The 18,685-nt window shown below is 36.1% G+C and overlaps 1 protein-coding gene across 4 annotated transcripts in view; it reads right to left on the minus strand.

Moving 5' to 3' along the window:
• The window catches only part of SLC25A21 (solute carrier family 25 member 21), a 236,654-nt gene that overhangs the window by 53,579 nt on the left and 164,390 nt on the right, over positions 1-18,685 (minus strand). For all 4 annotated transcript variants that reach the window (XM_039705102.1, XM_039705101.1, XM_039705100.1 and 1 more), the window contains exon 3: positions 5,333-5,416. In XM_039705102.1, coding sequence (XP_039561036.1) covers positions 5,333-5,416 — 84 coding nt within the window. The remainder of the gene's footprint in view (positions 1-5,332; positions 5,417-18,685) is intronic.

The following is an 18,685-nucleotide window of genomic DNA, read 5'->3' on the forward strand; positions in this document are numbered from 1 at the left end:
GTATCTAGTATCTTCAGGTTTAGCAAGGCTGGTAAAAGTATTATGAGTTTGTAAGTGTGAGACAGGCCAGTAGGACTAGAAGAGAGAAGGATCTATATATAGATTTTTTTCTTTTGAAGTACAAATGCTAGCAGACTTTTCTCAGTGCTCAGATGGAAATTACTGTTCCTGAAGTGGAAGCAGAAAAGGTACCTGTACTTCGGTTTGCAAGATCACAGTTTCTGAAACTGTCAGTGTAGGTGAGTCTCTACTAAGAAATAAGATTCTTGAATGTAGCAAGCAGTCATGGGTCCAAGTTCGCTTCTGCTCCTCCTGGTCTGAAGTGCTAACAAGAAAATAAGGAGTGGGGCAGATAGCTCTGGGTGGGGGGAAATAACATCTTAATCTACAACTTCTGCTTTCCTCAGAGCACTGAAAGCGGATCCTTAAGTCTGCTCTCTCGATACCACAAGAGTTTATGCCTCTAGTAAATTGAAATTAATCTCTCCTCCATAAATGCACACTGAGAAAATGGGTTTTTGGCTGAGTGACCATGTCATGCCTACCTGGCTGGAAATTTCATTGAAGGCTTCAGGTGAAGGATAGTATTTGCATGCTGTGCAACCCTTACTTGGGAGCAGGAATGGTCAGTGATGATGTTGGTGAGTGCCAGAGACTGGTGCTTGCCTGCATGACTGCCAGCTCTGCCAGCCTCCTTCCCTGACCTGCTGGCATTTAGCAGCAGCAGAGTGTCTTCTGAAGCCAGGTGGGAGAGCCAGGCTCCAGAGCACTTCTCCAACATTTGTTACCATGGCATAGAAGGCAAGACAAAGGAGAGTGCTAGCAAATTCCTTAATTGATGCATCATCGCTGATATCACATAAAACAGGAGCCCTCCAGCTTCTGCATGTTTGCTGATGACTCTGCACTCATCCAGCTCCTGCTTAGTCTTGGCTGTTCTCCCACATACTCCACCCACAGCTGACAAGTTTTGTGCAGCTTTATAACCCCATTAATGTATGAGTCAGGGTGCTTCTTATTAAAAAAGAAGGTGTGTGTGGTCATACAGACAATTATAGGTACAAGAGAGGTAAGGTGGTGCTGAGAACAAGACAGGAATAATTATAAAGTTATTGGACTGTGTAAATGTGGAGGTAATTGCTCCATCCCAAAGCAAATGAAACATAAATAATCAAATAACTCAGCAGAAGTAATGAAGTCTCAAATTAATGACAATTGTGTTTTGCACTTTCCCAGGACCATCTAGCTCTAAGAAAGACCAACAAGCACTTTAAACTGTAACTTATTGAAACATTGAATTAAAAAACTGGAATCCAGGACACTAGTACCCTTCCTATTTCAGGCAAGTTAACAAATGAATGAGAAAGTAACAGGTTTCTTGATAGAGTGTCCCAAACCCCCCCAAATATAACCCAGAACATTTACTGTTAAAATTATGAGCCCATGAAAATCCAAGTTTATAAGAACAAAGTTGTTTACAGACTTCAAATAAAAGCATCCATCATTTTAATGCTGTAACTGCAGATTAAGACAATGCAGATGGGCATAATTTTCCATTCTTAATATGAGACACAACACCATGTGTCTTTAATATAGATACAACATATACATTCAGCTAGAACATTGGTTTATTCTTACATTTCAAATTCCAACTTAAGTCACTATCCAAAAAAAAGCAAGTGAGTACAAATGCAGTAAAGATCATGATGATATAAAGATCAGTCATTTAACACAATCTAACATGTTATTTGTAGGATCTACAGAGAATGAAAAGTTTTCTCTATTAATGCTTTGAGTTAATCCTGTATCCAAACATTTTCCCCAATAAGCATCAGATTATTTTTATGTTGGCTATAAAGCTGTCACTCCTCAATAAACAGACATGCTCCTGGTGGGTTTACCTCACTGTCAAAGATCTGTCAATTCATGCATCATCTCATAAGTGAAACCAGAGGACCTTTACTGCACAGCTCCTAGCAAAGCTGAGCAGAGGTTGCTCATCACCTGAGAGGATTCCCACCACTGCAGCTCCTGTGCAACTGGTAGTGACTGGGTGCTCCCAAAACAAGTTCACAAAATCCCTGAAGAAAATAGTTCTGCCTCCCTTTAAAAGAAAGTTATGTGACCTTCAATGCTCTGCTCAACTGAGCCTTCGTTTAGTGAGTATCAATTAAATTTTATGTTTTGTGACTCCCATTTTCCTGTAAGACAAGAAAAGAGTTCAAGGGATGGATCCTTCTTTGAAGAATTTAATTCCCCATGAAGAAAATGTCTTTCCAATTAAAGAGATACTCAAAGTTTGGGGGAAGGGAGTTTTTGTAGAACTTCCTGTTGGTTTTTTGTTTGTTTTTGTTTTTTGGGGTTTTGTTTGTTTTGCTTTTGTTTGGTTGGTTTTTTGTTTGTTTGTTTTGTTTTGTTTTGTGTTGTTCAAAGATTTCTAGTGTTTTGTAAAGATGAAGGAGTTTCCTGATTCTTTGAAATGGACTTTGTTCTGTTAGTGATTAAACAATTATTCCCTCTGTCCTTTTCATTGTAATGAGGACAAAATCAGAGGGATAGTTAAAGAATTTTGGCAGTTATTTGTGATGAGCTTTCTATGAAATCACCAGATTGCTCCAGTAATACTGTAGTAACATAGTACTGGTTGATTTTCACTAAGAGCCACTGCAGCAAATGAATAATTTGCATATGTGTTCATAAAAATAAATAATTCCTAGGCTGACTCTGCATACTTAACCCCAACCTAACAAGGTCAAAAAATTAAGACACAGAGAAGTGTCTCACCTGAACTGGGCTTTGACATTCTGGCTTACCTTAGGTGCTACTACTGAAAAATGTAAGTACAAATCAGCATAAGCAATATTCCCAAATGTAAACATTTTCAGGGACAAGCCATTAGTGATACTTATTTTTCTATTGTGTTTCTTTATTTAGTTAGGATTTTTTTTTAGTCAATTTAACATATAATCAGAGATGCCAAAAGGGAATTCAGAGCACTGGAGAAAGATGCCTAAATGCTTTTCCATTTAGTTTAGTTCTTTTCACTTTAGTTTATGTCTACAGTCTTTATAGATTTAGATATTTAGATCATTTCAGAAAATGCCTCACACCATCAGGGGTGTATCATATTGCTATTATGAAATAAGCACAATGAGTTTCTTGTACCCTCCTCACAGACTTACACACCTGAGTCTGAACTCCTCATAAACTGATTTGGTTTGCTTGGTATCTAAATGTGAAGCCCTTTCTTAGGTGTCTCTTCTGCATATTTTTGTGGCCACACAAGGAATGTGTTATCAGGATTAAAGGTTTCCACAAACTAAAATAATTCACATTCCACCCTCACTTCCTTCACAGTTGTCATAATCACCATGCTCCAGAAAACCAGACAACTTGTGCAGACAAGAATGAAAGACTCATGGAGTCATACAGGTTTTTCAGGATTAACTGATTTCTTTTTCTTATTTTTATCTGAAATTTAACCTTATAATTCATCTGAGATTTTTTAATCTAATTTTATTCCCTAATGTTTCCTACTGATGTCTGTTTAATGTGACCTTCTGCCTCTGTCTAATTTCCTGGAGAAAAAGAGGTACTCATGACATTTGCTTTTTGACTGCTTGTATTGACTGCTTGTATTGAGTATTGACTGCTTTTGAAAGAGGCAAGTAAAACTCTGTATTACCTCTGACCCATCAGAAATTTGGTGCAATCCTCTGCTAAACTGTGATTTAAATATATAATATTTTCTTGTAATCATCTTCTTTTTTCTGCTCACAGATTCATGACTTGTTACAAACATTAAAAATATTCTGGCTTATTTCCAGTATCGGGCCACAAGAGTTCCATAGGAAAAAAACTATGAATAATAAATTACCTTGGAAGGTGTCTCTTGATTTTGACTCTTTCTCCAGATAGGAAAAATACTAGTGAATTAGGATGAGATAAACACTGTTTTCATACTCACTGACTTAAATATTGAAACTAGTTTTCTATTTAAAAATACTTCTTCATTATTGTGAATATTAATACCTCAATAGTTTTCATTTGAGAAGCAATACAAGTTAGTATGAACTCAGCCTAGAAAACCTCAGAAGCCACAGATTATCATTTGTGTTGAATCTTTTTAGCTTTTAAGCTTTTTAATGTCTTTTGTAGGGAAAAAGACAACATTAATCTCTCAACAAAAAGGAATTTGCAACTAATAAGGGCAGCTGCAACAACTTCCTCTTTCAACACCTCAATGAAATTTCTTTGTATGTCCCTTCTCATTGCAAACCATCTGGTTCTATATGGAGGTACTTAGGTAGTTCAGCTTAGCTAAATCTCACTGCAAGAAACAAAACTGGTCTAGCTATTAATTTTCACTGCTCATGTCACCTCTGTTTTTCCAGTGCAGCTTGTGGATGCAAGAAGTCAATGTCTCACTGCACCTACGCTGCCTCCATACCCAGCATCTGTGCCACTATATACAGCAGTTCCATTTTGATGAATATTTGGGTTGGACTCATGATCCAGAGGTCTTTTCCAACCAAATTGTTGCTGTGATATATGGATTAAAAAAAATTGGGTTGTTATGGTATTAAAAAAGTTTATGGAAATCCTGCCAGCAACTCAAAGCTAGGTCTTACTAATTAGAGTTACCTTGATTAAAGGCTAGCTTCCAAAGAGCTCCTGTGGATAACAGGCTTAACTTTAAGCATATGATTGATCCCATTACATTCACTGGCTTTAACTGGACTGCTCATAAAATTAAGCCTATATTTAAATGCCTTTCTGGATCAGAACCCAACTCCCTTAGAAGAGCACAGGCTTAGAGCTGTGGTACCTTATGATGCCAGTATCATTCAAAAAACTGACGAACATACTTGTTTTTTCCATATTCTGTCAAACCGAAAAGCTCTGGAATTTTGCTTACACAGGTCCTGGAAATATTGTCTCCTACAGGTAACTGGGAATGCCATTTAATCAGAGCTTGTAAACAAGTGATACGCTCAGCCCGAGCTAGTTACTAAACCAGGATAAGGGATGAGTGAAGACACAGCAATACACTGATGCAGCCACCCTGCCCCAGTGCTGAAGCAGGGTTTGCACCACTGTCTCAATGCAGCTGTGCATTCTCTGACATATTATAATAACCAAAAATGGCATTGTGAGTCTAATTTAGACTAATCAAGACTTTTCAAATTGTGCTCGTTATGTAAGACTGTGTTTGCCAAATTCTTGCAATTGCAAAAAGAAGAGTGGAATATAAAGAGGATCTAATGTCTGGAAAATGGGTGATTAAGAAAGGTTGCATAAAATTGACAATTTAAAAAACATATACTCTTACCCTTCTCGTTGGAAAATAGTCCTAAAACAGTCCCCCAGGCTCTTGTAACTGGTTGGATCAGTTTTCCCTCTTTGAATTTGGAACCTAAAAAAAATACAATTTACATCACAGCATGAGAAGTCAGGGATTTTAAGTCACTTTTAACTTTCCAATTATTATATAAAAGGAGTTTTAAAGGGTTTTTTTATGTCTCTGATTCATTATTATATACTGTTCCTGATATACTTATTAACACTGTTTTCATAGAAGCTGTTAAACCAAGGAAAAATAGAGCTTTAGTAGTAACTTTTTTTGTAGTTTATGGAACTCACAGTATAGCTATCACCTTTGACATTTACACCTCTTTCTAGTTGTTTGAAAAATAAGCTGTTAACCCTGTGCCTGATCCAAAGCCCACTGAAACTAATGTGAGTGTTTGAGTCTTTTGAAAATGTGGAATGTAATACTATCGTGTGTTGCTCATTTTTATATCTGACAAAATTACAACAAAAATCAAGCAGAGACATGATCAAATATTAGAGCACCATTCATTTTTCATAATTCAATAATAAGATGAACAATAAAAGCAAGCAATGAATTATTCTAATTGAAACCTTATTTTCCCTATTCAAATTTTGACAACAATAAAAATTTCAACATGAAGCTTGTGGCCTTGAAAGGAAAATCAAGCTTATGATTTAAGATTGTAAACTACTTATTGTTATGATTTATGGATAGTAACAGTGAGTTTAACAAACTATATTATTTTACTAAGTATCTCAGTTAGAGGATCCTATTTCTTTCAGTTTCAAAACTGCAGCTGGCACATTCAAGTAAATAGAATGGAGATATTTAGATTAATTTTTAGCAACATAACTTCTATTTAAACTGCTGATTACCAAATAGCACTAAAAAATAAAAATACTATTGCTGTTGGCAATTCCAGTCTAAAACAGCCCTACATCAGGCAACCACTATAGTGGTTTTATTCCTGGTTACAATAATAATCCTCGTTTCAAGGAATAATTCATATTACAGTCAAGTACACTACTTGCCACAGGTACACTGCTGTTCTGAGAAACACCAATTGTTACTTATTCTGATACTTATTCTGATCACAATATTGGATCTCATTTATATGAGATAATGAATCAAGGCATATTTTACTCAAGGTTAAATAGCAATTTTCTCCTCTCTCACAGAATTCAGTGAGGTCAAGTCAACATTTGCATTGTGGCAAAAGGCATTCATTGTTTTGAACACCAGTATTTCTGTGCTAACACAGCTAAAATTGTCTTCAATTTGAGGAAAAAAATTTGAGTGATGCAATTCTTTGGGCAATTATGAAGGCAAGCCCACACCTTTTTAAAAACAGTTAGAAGGAAACACTGAGTCCCTCCATAGTCCTAATAAAAGTAGTTCAGGCACATCTGGGATCTCTATCTGGGGTAACCTCTTTTATTAGCACAAGAACTTGCTGCCAAGTTGGCAGAAAGAAGAATGCTATTCAATAGGCTTACACTCAAATAAGAGCTGGTGCATAACATTTTGTCTGAAAAGATCCCTTGGGAAGGCTAATAGTTGAAAAAAATGCCTCAATGCCATCAGCATAGTCCAACAGCAATACCAGCTACAGAAGCTTTTACATTGTGGCAGTCAAGCAATCCAAATTATAACAGAACCTAGTTTCTGTGCACATTTTAATATATTTAAGACTTCATTGTTTATTCCCCTCAACTCAAAATTAAAAATGTATTTCCTTTTCTTAAAGAAAACTTGCAAAACCTCGCCTTATACTTTCTCAACGTATTTAAAAACAACGTTTTCTTAACCCGAACTATTTTGCTCGAGTTTCAGGAATTGGCCTCCTTGTAAACTCAAAAAAGTATCACTGTTTCTAAAACATCCTTTGAATAATGCACTTTGTTCTCTTTCACCCTGCAAATGCTCAGCAATGTCCTACTTGCATGTGTGTAAGGCTCCCCACTAAATCATGCATGCAAAACTTTTTGTTGCACTGGGGCTTTAATTCCAGAGTCACAGTGGATCTCAACAATATAGTGAACATATTTATATAATTCTATTTAACAGCTTACACATTGGTAACTTCTCAACTAAATTTAAACGATTCAATAAAAATATGTCTTTTATAGCAATAATGTAAGCAATGGCATAAGAAATGCAATAATCCTGTAGGTAATTTATACTTTATCAGATGAAAGATAACTTCTTGCTAAAGAAGTTAAATCAAAGAAGCCTTACATTTATTTCACATATTTGTTTTAATATAGATAAGACTTTAGTGTTAAACGAGTCCATTTGTTACACTGAGTCACACAAATAACATATTCCTTCCTTTAGGGTTTTTGGATCCATTCCTTCCCTAGTAAATCTATTTTACAGCTTTAACAGCAATTCTAAAATACATGCCAATTATGTGCTTCAACCTAAATCTGCGAATTGGGTTCTTTGATTCAAAATTGCTTGCCTCAATAAAATCATGTGTAACTTTTTAATGAACTAACTAATTGATGACCAGCACTTGTTATAAGAAGCTCAGGGAAGAGCTGAAAAAAAAAAGTTTGTTTGTTTTCCCAGAGACAGCAGCGGCAGCCTCTATTAGTAGTCTTAATAACACAGAAGAGCTAAAGCATTCCCTTAAAGAAAACCCCAACCTGGCCTGTTTTTAATGATTGTTTAGAGGAATGAACACAACTGCGGGATATGTAATGGCTTTCTCTGCTTCAAATCCGTTCCTTTCTAAAAGCACTATAAAACCACTGAATTTCATGCATTTTTGAAAGTTGGATGGCTGCCTTGTATCCTTTTAGCTTTTGCTAGACCAAAAAAGATAAATTCCCCTCTAAATACCATTGGAGCACTAACTTCTGATCTAATAATTTTGAAGTGTGATGGCAGGCAGCCCTCGGTGACATGCTGAACCGCCATATGTGCAGGAATGCTTTCCCAGGACTGGGATGGACAACCTCCTACTCACTACCAGCATCCAACAAGTGTCAGAAGTCACTGGACACTCCAACACATTGTGTGTTTACTGCAAGTTTTATCTCTTTAAAAATGAGCATCAGGCTAACTTTCCTCTGCTGTCATTTTCCTGCTTCTTGGCTTTCTGGGCAGAACGCTGAGGTGCCCAGCGCTCCCACCCCCGCAATGCTCACCGAGCTGGGGGAGGCACTTTGCACCCTGCGTTGCCTCTTCCTACCTGGGACCAGCCAAGGCATTTACTGCCTGCCCCCTTGGCTCCTTGCAGTTCCCACATCCATCTCCCATGCCACGAGGGACATCACATTTTCTTTTTCTGGCTTGTAGCAGCAGTCCAAAGGGCTTGGTCTTCCATGTCCCCTTTGAATGAACAGTACCTCTGCAGTAGCCACACTAGATACCAAAGTGCCCTGATAATGTTTAAGAAAAGAACATTAGTGTCCTTCCCTGTTCACTGCAGAAGACACATGTTTGGGATCTCTATAAAAAGTGGGAACCATGTAAAACTATTTGAGGTTTTGGGGTCTGTTCAAAAGGCATTGAAAACTGATGATTTAAAATATTTTAGCTTGCCCACACTAATCAACACTGAAACTTCTACTTGTGAAAAGAATAAACCTAAATTATTGTTATTTTACTAGCATAAGAGAGAAGATTTTTTAATGGTTATAACAGTCCTTCATCAATAAGTCTCAATGGGCTCTGCCTGAAATTCCATCATGTAGAAGATGCTTGAGTTTTTTTTAGCAGTTCTCTGAACCACTTATCATTTAACAAGTGATCTGTTATGTGGAGCAATGACTTCACACAAACACATGCATCTGTTTCCAATGCCTTACTCACAGTCCTTTAATAGCCAGCATTTCATTCTGAGTTCAATAAACTCCTCAGTCCAGTTCATGCTTTTCTGATCCTATTCCTATTGCAAAAGTCCTCTAGGTAATCTTTTCTAATAGAATCAATATCTATAGAAGAACAAACGGATGCCTGTGCTTTATGAAAAAGATTCTCTCACATCCCTCTCTAATTTGCTAAATTTTTTGTTCATGTTTGCTGAATATCTCATCAAAGTTTTCTTGTGCACATCTGCTACTACATTATCCAGATATTTAGTGTTTAAAGCCTGTTCGCCACAACATTACCTAAAAATTCTCCCTGTTTTATTTACTGATCTGGGATGGAGAAAGTTTTCTAACTCATATTGACATTGTTTTAGCCATCTTAAAATCTAAAAGGAAGAAATCAGTATTTTCATATCTAGATTGAAGCACATAGCGAGTATTTGAGTCCCAGTTATGTAGGAAAACCCCAATGTCATATGGAGCAGTCTAGACTTGTCAGATTCTTGCCACTGGATTCTCAAAGACCCTCATGCATAAATTCCAGAATTTCTTGCTGTTTTTAAGCAGCACTGCTGACTAGTTTCTCAACCACAGAGTTCAGAGGGAAAGAAAAACACTGACTCAGAGAAGCAAGCTTTATACCAGGCTGCAGTGCTTGCCAAGGAGTGGCAGCCTTAGCTGTATTTTCCTTCTCTGCACATCTCAGTAGGATTTTATCATATGTTCTACTTGGTTTTGAATACAGCTCCTAACATTTCCTTTCATGGCTGGGGTTTGTGCAGTACCAGAGCAAAAACTTGGGAACTGACCTGTATAGGTGCTATAAAGAAGACAATAAAGTGGCATAACAACAAAACAAATTAAAATATCTGTACAACTTTAAATTTAAAAGAACTTTTAAATAAATCTGTGGTTTTGGGAAAACTGGAAACATGTACAGCTTTTTTGCACTTTCAGTAATTCCCATGATTCCAGACACTCCTAACTGTATTTACCACACCCTTATATGTTGATAAAAGAATGTATAGTCTGAAGTTTTATATAAATATACATTATTTAACAGTTAACATACTTACAATAAAATAAAATAACTGCATTATATTTTAAAAAGATTTTCATTTGTTAAGTTAAACATTTATTCAGGTGTTACTATGAGTGATATCTACTGATGCTTAAATTTCATGCAAAACTTTGGACAGGAAAACAGACCTCAATAATATAATTTATTTCACTTTTTGGCTCAAGTTCTTTGAGTTTCTTATGTTACTTACAGAATAATAACTAAGTTGAGAGTATAATTCTGCTACTTATTTTAACAGTAAATCATAGGAGCTGTTAAAGAGCTGAATATTACTTTTCAAATCAAAAAAAAGCCTAAATATTTTAAGCAAAAAAATACAAGTTTTGCTACTGCAGAAGTTCATCATTTGACTGTTCAAGTATTGCTATGATGATAATTTAACTGTGAAAAGCATATAAGAATATAATAAGATAGTCACATAAAGAACAAGTAAAGAAGAGAATTTATTCCAGTTATTCTTCATAGTAGCCATAGATTTGTCTCAAATCTATGGTAGTTAGATTTTTGTAGCTGGATTTTCTTACAGTTCATATATACATTACAGAAATAAACCAGAATCTCAGGTAGTGAAGCATTACCAAAAATTATTTCAAAATTCATCAAAATTAATTTCCTTTTGTTGGAATTAACGATTCTTGTTAAGTTTATTCACCTCTTTGAATTTTGGAGGAATTTGTTGCACTTTTTAACCAAAAAAAAAAAGAAAAAAAAAGAAAAAAAAGAATAAAAATGGAAATAATTGGAAAGATACCCTGACAGCTTTCTCTGCAGAGGTAATTTTTATATCAGATAGAACATCAGCTATCTGCTATGATGGTAAAATAAAAAACTACCAAACAGAAATTGATGATTACTCAGATTTACAAATATGTTTATCAAATATTGCATCTCACAAATGTGCCTATTCCACACCTGATTCTGTCTTATTGTAATCCAGGTCTCTTCTGTCCTCTTGCTATCTGATTTGTACTTTGAGAAAAATACCTCAGAAATTGTCGTGAAAAATAAGTAGGGCAAAAGGAGGAGCCACCAGCAGCAGATGAGAAAGGAGCAACTGCCCACATCTGAATAAGGGTATATTTCTGGCAGAAGTTACAGCTAGACCAACAACAGACTTAGCAATTTACAGCAGAATTTAGATGGAACAGTTGGCTGTTCTGATCAAACTGGACCCAGTAAGATCATCACCACTTCTTGCCTCCTTTTGGATTGGCTAAAAGCAATTTATCTAAACCCTCACAAAACACTTGGTCTAAACTCTTTCAGCCTCAATGATGAGAACTTACCATCCATCGCTTACTCTGAACTTACCATTTTTAACAAGTATTTTCCCTGAATGAAGTGCATCATTAAATACAAAAACTGTGAATTCTTAAACATGACAAAACAGCTTCTCTCAGCCTGGTCTCTTAGAGTGACTCTTACTCTTAGACCAGAGACAGGTACACTAATCAGAAGAACAACTTAATCTTTCCTGTACTTCTACTCCTTTTATCGATTACTTTCTGCCCTCACTTGCTTTTATATTCAGGCTAAGCAGTACATCATTCCATCAAAAATATCAGTGGGAAAAAGAACGCAGTACAGTAAATATATTATTTCTTTAATTTTTTTAGACCCTAAAACTGTGTTGTTCAGCTACTAATGAAGAACCCTTCTGATTTTTTTTCTCCTGTATTAATTCTTCCATTGTGTGCATGGGACAAACATGCAGTAGCTATAACATCAGAAGAAAATTTTTCTTTACATATAGTTTTAAAAAATATTCATGAAAAAAATAACTTGACCAGAAGCAGGTCACATTACCCCATTTAACTGTTTCATGCAGATCTACTCTGGTAATATTGCAAAAGAATAACAAAAAAAATGTAATCATTATTGTATTAGCACTTACAGATGAATAATTTCATGTTTTCCCAAGGAAGAAATTCAGCAGGAACTAGGTTCAAACAGTAAATATTTTAATAATCTAATTCCATTAATGAGTGTGTGTGTGGAGGGGGAGTTCTAAAGAACAAAACCAAAAGTAGTGAACACCAAAACTTTTCCATTCCACACTAAAAACTATTTAGAGAAACCTCATGAATGTGCAAGTTCCGTTTTATTTTATGGATGAAAATACTGAGAATACTTGAATTCATGTTTCACAACAAAGTGGACAGACGGATTGAGGCTCCAGGCTGGAGTCCTCCCCACCTACTGCACATGCACAGCCAGAGCTGCCTGTCTTCCACCCCAGCCTCCAGGGCCTGGAATGTCTTGTGTCTCCCAGGTCCCAGATACCACTGGCAGCTCTGGGATTCTATGAGCTCCTTGAAAGTACCACCCTTTCCTCATGGTTAAGGGCTTGCAAATAATACATATTTTTATTATCTTTTAGAAAAGTCTCCAAGGTTGTTCTGTGTGAAAAGCCTATCCACAAGTCCTGCGAGAGCAGGAAAGCTCCGCTGGCTGCTCTGCCAGTGCTGTGGCTATGTACAAGGCACAGTTCTGTCATTGAAGCTTTGCTTTGGCTGCCTAGATACAAGTTCTGAGCACAACATAAGATAGCAGCAATGATCATGAAAGGGACAGCCATTTGAAAGATCAGGCAGTATTTTGTGTGAAGGATTGTGCAATACACGTGACCTCAACAAGGTCAGCCAGGATGTGCTGACTGAAAAAGCAATAGGCAAATTGAAGCACTACTTGTGCTGTCTGTCTACATCTTCCTGTGTATAAGGCACCTAGTTACACTGGTGAAAGAATCCCCAGAAATCAGTAACAGCAAAAAGACCATTTTGTTTTTTACAGTGATGGTTTATTTCTGAAATCTTTGTAATCTCTATTTCCTAAGTGAAAGCATCCCCCCCCAAATCTGTGGACTTTTTGAGCCTTATCTAAATTGGAAAAAGCATTCAAAATGGCACCACAAGGAATAATTTTGTATTGTCAGAGATGATGGAGCTATATCTATGATTTTAAGTATGAATAGCCACTCATAGCCTAAGACATCAACAGAAGAAATCTGGTTTTCATTAGTTTTGAATAAAGTCTTATATGTTTTCCTTCAAAACAGCTTATAGAGAAACAACGGACAAACTGATGAGGAATATAAACTAATGACTAGAAGACATTTCACAACAACTCATATATTATATGATAATTATATTAAGACATGCAGTCTCATGTATGTATGCAGTCTTAGTTCAGGGAAAAATGAGAGTGTGGTTTGGCTGCTTTCAGTGTGAAATGTGCCTGCTTAAAAAGTGTTCAATTTTTTTATCTTAGTTTAACATCAATTACAAAAATATATGTCCTCTCTTGACCTGTTGTTGGAAAGAAATTCTTGTGTCCTGTGGCACTACTGCAACCTGTGACCCTTTACTGAACTCCTGAAAATTAGAGTTGTTAAAAAATTTAAATGTAGGTATGAACATTTCACCTATCAGTTAAGTAACACCAGGTTACAGGAGTAATTTTGCTGCCTTTAAATGGAAAGGTTATTCTACATTACTCCAAAAAGATGCAAAGACAAATCTCAACAGCTTTGTAAACTCAAACACGTGTCTGATTAGCCATAGAAAGCCTTCAAATGACCACTCACTGGCCACTACTGGATAATACCTGAAATACAAACAGTAATTCTTGCTCTAAAACCCTTCCAATTTCAGAAAATGTAGTAAAGATCTACATGCTACTGGAAAAAGTAATATTCTTCCCCTAGAATTTCTGTAGAAAGGGCCAAGCACTTCTACACAGTTTTCTCAACAAAGCTTTGATCTCAGTGTCCATTATGGAAATCCCACAGCACTTCTCCTGAGAAGGCAGAAGAATTTTTGTGGCTTTCTGGCATGAACATGTAGGGGGAGGATTTTTAGGTGGGTTGTTCAACACTTTTCAGTATTCATTAACATTTTAGGTTCTTTGATGAGATCAATCTCCTCACAGCTGAATGTATTCTTAATTTTTTTTTTTTTTGTATTAAAATGAAATAGTACAAAAAAATTTCAAACCACAACAAAATCTACATTACACGCACTCCTTATGGTCAAAGTAAGAAAGATAACAAAAAATATCTTTTCTCCCAAAGGAAAGAAATGGCCAAACACAGAAATCCAAATTCATTTTTAGAGGAGAATAGCCAAAATCAAATTGTGAGTTGCTGAAAGAAGTGTTAGTTTTGTGCTGGAAAATATTTGAAAGGGAAACAATTTCATTAATATATGGCAGCTGAGATTTTTTAAATACTGGAAAGGATGCAACCAGACTTACTCCACTGAAAAATACAGCTAAATACCCTGCACTTGAAAGCATTAACACACATGCCCTTTCTCATTAACAGACAAACCACTTTAAATGACTAATAGCCAATTCACATAAAAAGGACATTGCCTGCTATGCACGTGCTGCTTCCATGAAAAGATTACTTTTTTCCTATTAAATTGTATGGTTAAGTGACAGAAAACAGAGACTTAAGCAAGCAAGATGAGGATATTCTGAGTTAAAGACTGAAACTCAACTCCTACCCACCCAACTGTGCCCCAGTATTACAGCTTATGTGGAATTCATTGTTGACCAGTGCTGAGTCGATAATGACAATAATTGCTGAGATCTCAGCAATTCTTAACAATACAGTAGGACACAAGAAGGCAAGTTAAGGATGAAATTTCCTCTGAAGCACTACGACTTTCACTGCTGTGGTGACTTACAGTAAAACTAGTGAAATACTGGAGCACATGCATTCTGCAATTCAATTAATCAGAAATAGTGCACTTCTGTAAAAATCAAAAGAAAGGCGTATTCCCTTAACTTCAAGGCAAGTTTTCAGTGTGTTCAAATTGTAGCTTGCCAGTTCTTTTAGAGTCCACAGATACATAAAGACACGTTCAAGAAATTTCAGTGTAATACTAAAATTTATCCTAGTAAGCAAGGAGAAACCTTTGACACCTATGAGTATACCCTATTAATTCACTGTATGAAAATAAAAAAAAAAATAAAGGAAATGAGTTCTCATGAATTAAATTCAATGTAGTGGAAAAACAACAGCTATTTTCAGACATCAGTGGATTAATTTTTATTTTTCTAACCCATATTATTAACAGTTAACAACAAAAACTAATGCTAAACATAAGTCAGGAGAATCTAGAATGCAGGTTGCATACTGAGGTCAGAAGAATAAGCTTGAATATTCAAAGCTGTTGTTAAATCACAGTTGTTGCTACAAAACTGTCAGGATACTTTTTTTTTTGCAAATAGCCCCACACATTGAGATTATTTTTCTTATTTTTAAATACACTTTTGAAACCACCAAAGTTCAGCTTCGAATACTTGACATCCCAGTTTTATACAATAGAAAATAATGCTGTAATGGAAATACTAACAGGGTCTTGACAACGGCCGTGTAAGGCTGCACCTTTATATCACAACAAACTCTTCCAGCTGAAAAAACTCACTCATTACCCAGGATGGTGTGGAAAAAAGATTGTTGTTGCTTCAGGAAAGACAGTTGCCTGAAAATTGGCATAAAGTGGTGAAAATTATAAAGGAACATTACTTTTTTCCCCATGAACTCAACCTAACTACTCCAGAAAGTAATGCACAAATCATTCATTATAATGAGTCATAACAATGATTTGTGATCTTCCAAGTTTTCATTTTACGCCCCTCTGTTTTTCCTTAAAGACAGGAGGATAGACAAAGACTGGAAACTTTGGGTCATATGGATCACGGCACCACTGCTATGTCTGGAATTTTCTTATAAATATCCTATTGCTCTGAGGTTCATAGGCCTGACTGAAACAGCAGGGACGATCTCATTTGTACTTTTATAGTTGTAGAGGGATTTGCAAGAGTTAACACAATTTTCCATAATATTTCTTACCGACTTCAGGAATAAAGGGAGAGTTCCCTTTTTAATCAGTATCTGAAACATTGTTAAGTCTAAAGGGAAACAGGAATTCTTTCAAATTTAACAAGGCTTTTCCAAGTGCTGATAATTTTAAAGGTAAAAAACAAGGCAACTTTTGAAAAAGAGGGGATTTCAGCAAAGTGTTTGTGGGCAGCACTCAGTGCAGTAGTCTTAAGGATACACTTTTCAGCAGATTTTACTGCTTTCCTGCAGCCTTGTGCCTTTTAACAACTAAAAGATTATTTTTCCAAAAAGAAATGGTAAATTATTCCTTTTGAGTTCATGAATATATTCAAATCAAGGAAGTACTGTCAGGTTCTGCTACAGTGATGTCTATCTCAGAAAACAAAATGTTTCACTAACCACCAGTGGGAAGCTAGAAAAGCACCTTCATTTTGTATAGTCACAGAAGCCTTTAAAGGCTTTATGCTCACATTCTTCTCCAGACAGGCAGGCAAACTATGCTAACATGGCTGATCTGACTCAGATATTGAGCTTGAGGACTGAAAAACAGAAAGAAGAAAAGGCAGTTCTGATGTCATCCATGCAATATTTCTCAGGGACTACTGTTCTGTTTCCTTATCACATTCAGTACATCTTCCATGTAAACATTTAGTCAAGCCTTCTTAATGCTACATGGATTCAGAGATAAAACTAACTCAACTATTGAATTTTTGAATGCCTACTGATAAATAAAGTAGGATTGTTGAAAAATGACTGCTGGAAAAAAGTGGGTCTGCATGCTTATACAGAATTAATAGACAATTACTTTATATACATATTTATATATAAAATTAGTAGGATCATGACCTTCCTGGCAAATTTCTGTGTCTTGTCTAATGCCAAACTGAGTAAGAGTGCAATAAGTAAATGCTTAAGTGTTCAACATTAGAACACTTAAGAGTGTAGGCATATGCTCTTCCATCCTCTTTATCTTAGCACATATGCTGGCTAATAGGAAAGGCAACTCTTTGAAAGAAGAACAGCATAATTTATCCTTTTCCTAAGCTCCACTATGATTCTTTCAAAGAACCAGCTGTACAGAGGTTTGCTATGTGATATGATACTAGCAATAGCTTTAGCTGCTTCATTTTGGGTATTATCTTTGTGCAATATATGTGTCTGTGCACATCAATAGGGATCCAAGTTTTGCAGGAACCAACCTTCCCTGCTAGGGAGTCTGAAAGGTGCCCAGTCTGAAGCATGAGAAGGGCCTGCTGTACTTAAATTTTGCAGAGTACATTGGAATTATCCTTGTTAAAAATCTAAAGTTTGTCCCACTTGTGGCCTGAACCCCTTCCAAGAATACAGCTGACCTTAAAGGTTGGCAGAAAGGTACCTCCAGTTTTATTACGTGCAGGGGACAGATTTTAGCCTTCTTTTTCAAGGCTCTCTTGAAAATGCAGACAGCCATCCTGCCTAACAGCTAAGAGATGTATCACCCGCCAATTTATTAGAGGTCATTTATTAGAGGTCACAAGATGCCAGCTTGTCATTGGAACTGGCAGCAGAAACCACAGCCTCGGAATCGACAAACACTGCTGCTTTTGTTGCAAGTTTTCCCCCATGAGCCTGTGGTCTGGGAAAAGGGCAAATAGTGAAAGTCAATCATAGGGGAATGAGTGATGGATATACAGGGAGTGAGCAAAATTATGAAAATAGGCAGGATAGAAAAGTGTGGTGCTGAAGAAACCTGATATATTGAGCAGATGGAAAACCTTGAGGCAGATATTGGTCAAAACACAAGCAATGTATCACTGCATCTGTTCCTTCCATCTCTAGAACCTATCAACAAGCACTGCAATTCTGCAAATTTCCCTTCTCTCTCTACTACTGCATTCAATGGATAGTATTAATGTGACATAAATGATATCTGAATTAATGTATGGTCTTTATTTACTGTACTATATTGTATCAAATGATAATTTTAAAATTCATCAGCTCCCGTTGACAATAAAAGCCACGTAAAAATATATAAGAGAAAGATATTTTAACTTTACATGAGGTACTTCTGTAGGACTTTCTACCAAAAGAATATATAGTTTTTAGAGATTTTCTAGACTTACACATAATATCAAATGGCATCTCTAACATGTCTCAAGTCCTTTTTTGGCTCAATGATATTCCTCTGCTCACTGTTCTGTTTACTTTCTGTTTATGCTCCAGTAACTGCTGTTTTCCTTCTCACCACTAGAGTATATGTGTGCACAAAAATAGCTTTTGTAAAATACACAGAGAAAATAGTGTGACTTAAGGAACTAATTTTCTTTTAAGGAATATGTGCAGAGAGAATGGTTCCATGTCTACACCACTGCTATAATTTATGTCAGAAGAATAATGTATTTCCAGATTTGTGTACTATGAAACACTTGTTTAATTTTTTGTCACTTGGTTTCTGTCCCAAGGGCTATGACTGTGTGAAGTTTCAATTAAAATATTGAAGAAGTTCTTTAACATGGATGATATGGCCAATTGCAGACGTTTATTAAATATGACTTCCTGATGTCAGAAATGGAAGAATTCTCAAAGTGAGCACCAAACCTCAGCCTTCAGGAGTA

The sequence above is a fragment of the Passer montanus genome, unplaced genomic scaffold, assembly GCF_014805655.1.
Source record: "Passer montanus isolate IOZ18808 unplaced genomic scaffold, ASM1480565v1 scaffold18, whole genome shotgun sequence".
In the NCBI taxonomy this organism is placed as follows: domain Eukaryota; kingdom Metazoa; phylum Chordata; class Aves; order Passeriformes; family Passeridae; genus Passer; species Passer montanus.